The sequence below is a fragment of the Myotis nattereri genome (assembly GCF_964212035.1).
Source record: "Myotis nattereri genome assembly, chromosome: 11".
Taxonomy (NCBI): Eukaryota; Metazoa; Chordata; class Mammalia; order Chiroptera; family Vespertilionidae; genus Myotis; species Myotis nattereri.
The window spans coordinates 41,961,779-41,967,837 of record NC_138086.1 but is presented as its reverse complement, the minus strand read 5'-3'; the positions used below and the strand labels follow the sequence as shown (position 1 = coordinate 41,967,837).

Sequence of the window (6,059 nt, the reverse complement as noted above, 5' to 3'; positions counted from 1 at the left end):
TAGGAAAATTATTCACTATACTTAATCACATATGACTCCTTTAAATTCCTCCCTCCTTTTTTACAGGGCACAAATCCAGGGATGTGGGAAAACATAGTCTATCACTTTTGAACTTTTTTCCACAATGTAATCTGTCACTCAACACTTATTGAGACCTTTAACGTGATAGGCAGTATGAAAAACACTGGAGAGAAGATGTTTCAGATGTGGGAGTAGGTGAGGAGGGTGCAGGGGGATAAATGGTGATGGAAAAAAGGTAACAAAACTGTCAGAAACTGTCACTGGCCTCAAGTGGATTTGAAAACTGTGATTCATGGATCCTCCACTCAGCCTGGGGGAAAAGAAGGAATGGGCAGGAAACGCTTCTAGGATTCGGGCAGATGGTGCAGATTAAGTATACCTGGAAGCAGGCAACGGGATATGTCCCAGTTTGTGCAACAGGTATACATGGCGATGTGGTAGGGGATCAGATTGGGAATGTAGTCAGAGGGCTTGTGTGCCAAAGGAGAAACAAGAAGACAACAGGAGACAAAGGCAGTATTTTTGGTACAGCTCTAATACTTACAGAGTTGGGGTACTGGTTTTTTCCCCCCAAGACCATTTATTTTTAATGAAAGAACATAGAACAGAAAACACCAGAATGTGTCATGTAGTAAGGCCAAGTGTTGTGAAATTTTGATTTTAGTTGTGTTTTAGAAAAATAACTGACAGTATGGGAAATGTGACATATAATAAGGTAACGTATTTTACAACAATCTAAAGTTTGGTTTAGACTAAAATATGATTTTAAAAGGTACTATTAATGACACATATAATTTTATCTCCCCCTTCCTATCCATTAAAAAGAACAAATGCTGAACCTACATAGAAGCTGCTCTGCTTAGAGGAAGAGCAAAGTGAACTAACTTAAAAAAAAATTAAGAGCCCTGATTTTCAAAAGCAGTCATGTGACATTTCAGAGGTGGAGATTTCACCTAATGATAGGAACTTTGCAAAGAATTTCCATAAGTTGTAACTGTGAGACATTTTTAACCACTTGAAAACTTGCATGTAAATCTAATAAAGATGACTTACAAACTGACTTAAAGTTTTATCAATCATAATTAGTAGCTTGACTTTGGCACTTACTCATTACAAACATGCACGTATGATTTCATTTAGTGCTGACATCATCCTGATGTCTTCAGACAGGTGCTGAGAAGATGGTGATGTTTCCATTTGGCAGCTGAGAAAGCAAACGTTGGCAATTATGTGATCCTATCAGTAACACTGCCAGGACCATTGCTGTACTGTGCCACTTCATAGCTGTGTGTACTCAAAAGGATGTCATGTTCTTTAAAAAATAAAATGTATTCAAGCTACACTAATAAAAGAGAAAGATGCAAATTGACCATACCTTCATGACACCCATCAGCCAATCAGGAGTGGGTATGCAAATTAACCCAACAAAGATGTGGGGTTAATTTGCATACACAGGCCCCGAGGGGGCAGGGCACAGGTGTTCCCGCACGGCCCCAGCCACTCCAGGCCTCTAGGCAGCATGGGAAGGCGGAAAGGCGGCTCCGGCCAGAGTGAAGGCGGTACCGGCAGCCAGGGGAAGGACGGCCCATTCTTGCATGAATCTTCATGCATTGGGCCTCTAGTTTTATATAAGTTGAAATAAGGATTCATCCAAAACCATTTTGATACTAATATTTTAGATATCTGTGTATATAAAAGCCTAAGCGACCGTCCCTATGATGCACACCGACCACCAGGGGGGAGATGCTCAACGTAGGAGCTGCCCTCTGGTGGTCAGTGTGCTCCCACAGCCAACTTCCCACTGCTGGCCAACATCCTACAGTCCCTTCCTGGGTGAGAAGGCCCTGATCGGCCCTGATCACTAGCTAGGCTGAGGAACCCCACCTGTGCATGAATTCGTGCACCGGGCCTCCCTCTAGTTAGGTGATATACTTTTACCCTATTTGTCAACTCAGTGTGTAACCTGAATCAAGTAACTTTTTGTCAAGGATAAATTAAGACCACTAATGCATGGTACAAAATGTTTAATATACATGCAACAAGTGTAATACATCAAGGCAACAAAATACACATGGAAATATTAGCATGTAATTCAGCATTCTATTTTGGGGAGGGTGTATGAACAATAAACACTACCAAATGAAACTAAAGATTGAGACATAAGTTGTTTCCTCATGCACACATTAACTATCTCTCTAATTAGTATGAGATGAACTGAGTAGAAACCTGAATTCACATTAGCAGATGAATTTTATACCAAGAGCTCCAAGAAAGGAGGAAGTCATGGTCCTCAGGTGTTATGTTTAAATCTGCACTTAAGATGCACTGTGTTAAGATGCACAAGTTACAGTACACATTAGACAAATCTGAAAAATTGTATTAATTATGGAATCTTGAGTTAACTTTCTGTATTATAAAAATGTATGGAAAAAATGTAACAATGATTTTTTAAAGTTATTGAAGGAAAATGTCAAGTTGAGAGTGGACCGTGAATGATAAAGCATTAAAACATTCTGAAAGTTTTAGAAAGCAGCAATAGTGCTTAAGGCCAGCCTAAAAGTTTTGAAGTTCCCCTCCTTAACCATTTCTCACTTCCTCCTCCCAAGATTTCCACTGCCCTCCTTTTATAACTTCCATCCCCCATGCTGAGTAAAAATTGCTTTGGATACCTCACTCACAATAAGGTATTCAGAATTCAGAGATTAAAGGTACCATTTCTCAAGAATGTTTGCATTTTTACAAGTACTAAAAAGCCTTAAGCTAAAAGAATAAAGCTCTGAGTAGTCCTGGTACATCTATGATAACTTATTTTAAGGGCTTCCAGGCGTCCTTTGTCCCTGAAATGATATTGTTTGAACTATCTTACATATAAGACTAGCCTCGTTACTATTTATTATCTTAAATTCCAAATTATGAGAGTAAAGCTCTAAAGATTGCAGAGAACCACCACACTCCTACATTCCTAACACAAAGAATGACTGTGATAAGTTCAGCACTTCTTGCCTCCTCTCAACAAAAATAAATTGCTTTAGGAGGAACATTCTTCCTATATGTCAAAGCTACTAAGTTTGAATGTAATGTTTTATTAGTAAACAAAAATATCACATAAGTCCCCAGTAAGTATTGTAGCTTCTTCATGTAAACAATGTATAAAACTTCTTTGGCACAACTGATCATGTTTTCCTCATATTACTGTAGAAAATACATTTAATACATTTTCTTTTCCAATATGGTGAAGTTTTTAGGGACAAAAATGTATAGTTCCAAAAATTGCAAAAAAAAATTAAAATACAGTTCAGAGATGTTTTTAAAAAGAAAACTTTTTTTTTAACCTGTAGAAGTGCAGGGATTTTTAATATTGACTTTAAAATGAGATTGTGGCGTGATTAATAATAGAAACTATAAAACATACATGAGACTTCACTGCAGCCCATAAGGGATAGAAAACAGCTCTGTATGCCGGACATTAAGTATGGTGATTACCTACTGATACTAATTTAAAAGCCTCTCAGATACTTGATTGAACTTGAAATCTTCCCTGATCAAATATTTTTTTCAACATCTGCTCTACACTTTTTTAATGTTTAATTTTGGATGCATATTCGGTCAGGTTTTTTTTAATTGATGACCTTTTAAGAAAATTTTGGAGAAACAAAGATAAGAAATTTTATTCATTTTACCTAAATGGTCTAAAATACTGTAAAATACTTTCCCTATGACCCTAACTAATTTAGTAACTGCCTAAAGGCACATTCCTACAAAATATATAAAATGTTAAGTGGAATGCTAAGTTGATATCGAATGATGACTGTTAAAGAAAAACTGAATAAGCCACTGTCAAACCGCAGCTGAAAACATTCTCCTCATATTAAAAACAAGGCTTTTAACATGAGAACATAGGGAGAAATTAATGAAAAGTGAAATTAAGTCATTTTTAGAAATTTGAATCATTGAATTAAAAAGGAAAGAAAATACTTGCCTAAGTCTCTGGAATAAAACCTTGAACTTGGTCTCTGGCAATTATGATACATTTAAATATATGAAAATCGACTGAATAAGTATGTACAATTTGCAAATGATTATTAATTTCGAGGATCTTTAAAAAAAACGTTAGGCCTATTCATTTTAAACTTTCTCAGTGACAAATATAAGAATTTTTTAATGAAAACAATGGCAAGATCTTTTTTTTTCCATTCAGTTTACATGGAGTAGATTGAACTCGAAGCAACAGGACTCCACATATGTACCAGAACAATATAAAATTCCAAAGGTTTTCTTTTCCCAGCAGTCAAACTTATGTAATAGAACTTCTGCAACATAAAATCTTTTGGCTTTTACATTAAATTTTTCAGGATGGAGTTAGGCCTGGACTTGTCATCTCTGCTGTAGGACTTGCAAGACAGTCATTGGATTTGAGGCTAGTTAGAGATTTGTAACTTGCCACTGATGTTAGAGACCCACAGAGACCAAGTAAGGAGGGAGTGTCTTCTTTACCTGGAAATTAGGATAAAATAACAAATAGTTAATTGTCCTTGAAGAATTGTCCTTTAGGTCCAATAAGGACCTAAAAATATTAAAAACTTCATACTTTATACAATATTGATATGGCAACAGTTGAAGGTTAACAAAACTTTTTGCCTCAGATGACAGAGGTTGGTAGGTCCTAGCAGAAACAAATTAGTCATTAAAAGCAGAAAACTGATTTTTTGTTTTATAGCATAGCAAAAAGACCAGTTCTGTTTTAAATGTACTGATAGTGGAGTCTGGACTCTACAAGTCTTCAAATGGTACTGCTACAAATGTTAAGTTAGAAGTCACTGGATGTACTCTGTGTGCCACGCATTATGATAACAAACAATACATTTAAGAATCACTGCTTGCCTGGTGGTGTGGCTCAGTGGTTGAGTGTGAACCCATGAACCAAGAGGCCACAGGTTCAATTCCCAGTCAGGGTATATGCCCCGGTTGCTGGCTCGATCCCAGTAGGGAGCGTGCAGGAGGCAGCTGATCAATGATGTTTCTCTCATCAATGTTTCTATCTCTCTATCCCTCTCCCTATCTCTCTAAAAAAATAAAATCAATAAAAAATATTTTTTTAAAATGCTAAGATGTTGAAATGTTATAGTGAATTGTTAGCATTTTTCTTTCGTGGTTATACATAAAATTATGATTTATCATAATCCTCACCCAAGGATGGATTATTTATTACAAATACATATATTTGTATTTTTATTTGTAATTGATTTTAAAGAGGGAGGGAGGGAGGGAGAGAGAAGAAACATCAATGTGTGAGAGAAACATAGATCAGTTGCCTCCCATATGTAACTCGACCACAACCTAGGTATATGCCCTGACCTAAATCGAACCTGCAACCTTTTGGTGTATGGGACGACAACCAACTCCACCCAACTGGGCAATAATGGTATATCTTGAAACTCAAAGCATCTTAGATTTGATGAAATGTGGTAGCTACTAATAAGTTACTAGCATAATAAATATGAGGCGCTTAATAAAGATTTCTTGAAAAAAATGACAACTTCTCATCCTTTCTATCAACAATAACGATGCCATGATATGCAGTTTGAATTTTACTCTGATTGTCTTTGAGAGCCACAGGATGACTTTAAGTGGGGATATAATGTTTTCGAAGATCACTGATTACTGTATGGAGAATGGATTATGAGGAGGTAGGAATGGGAGACCAAACACATTGAAAAAGCTGTGGCAGCAGTCCATCCAAGAGGCTTGCTCCAAGCAGCACAGGCTAGGATTGCAGTAAGGGAGGAGATGATGGGTCAGTCTATATAGCATGTGCTATATGGGGAGCTACCAGGACTTGCTAAATAAACTGACCTACTGATGTAATCAGGAAGAGTAGAATCTAGAACAGGGGTGGGCAAACTTTTTGACTCGAGGGCCACAATGGGTTCTTAAACTGGACCGGAGGGCCGGAACAAAAGTATGGATGGAGTGTTTGTGTGAACTAATAGAAATTCAAAGTAAACATCATTACATAAAAGGGTACAGTCTTTTTTTTC

The 6,059-nt window shown here is 36.9% G+C and overlaps 1 protein-coding gene across 6 annotated transcripts in view; it reads right to left on the bottom strand.

Annotated features, from left to right (window-relative positions):
- Positions 1–2,030: 2,030 nt before the first annotated feature.
- The window catches only part of RUNDC3B (RUN domain containing 3B), a 107,077-nt gene continuing 103,048 nt past the window's right edge, over positions 2,031–6,059 (bottom strand). For all 6 annotated transcript variants that reach the window (XM_081102571.1, XM_081102572.1, XM_081102575.1 and 3 more), the window contains one exon: positions 2,031–4,515. In XM_081102571.1, coding sequence (XP_080958697.1) covers positions 4,370–4,515 — 146 coding nt within the window. In that variant the 3' untranslated portion in view covers positions 2,031–4,369. The remainder of the gene's footprint in view (positions 4,516–6,059) is intronic.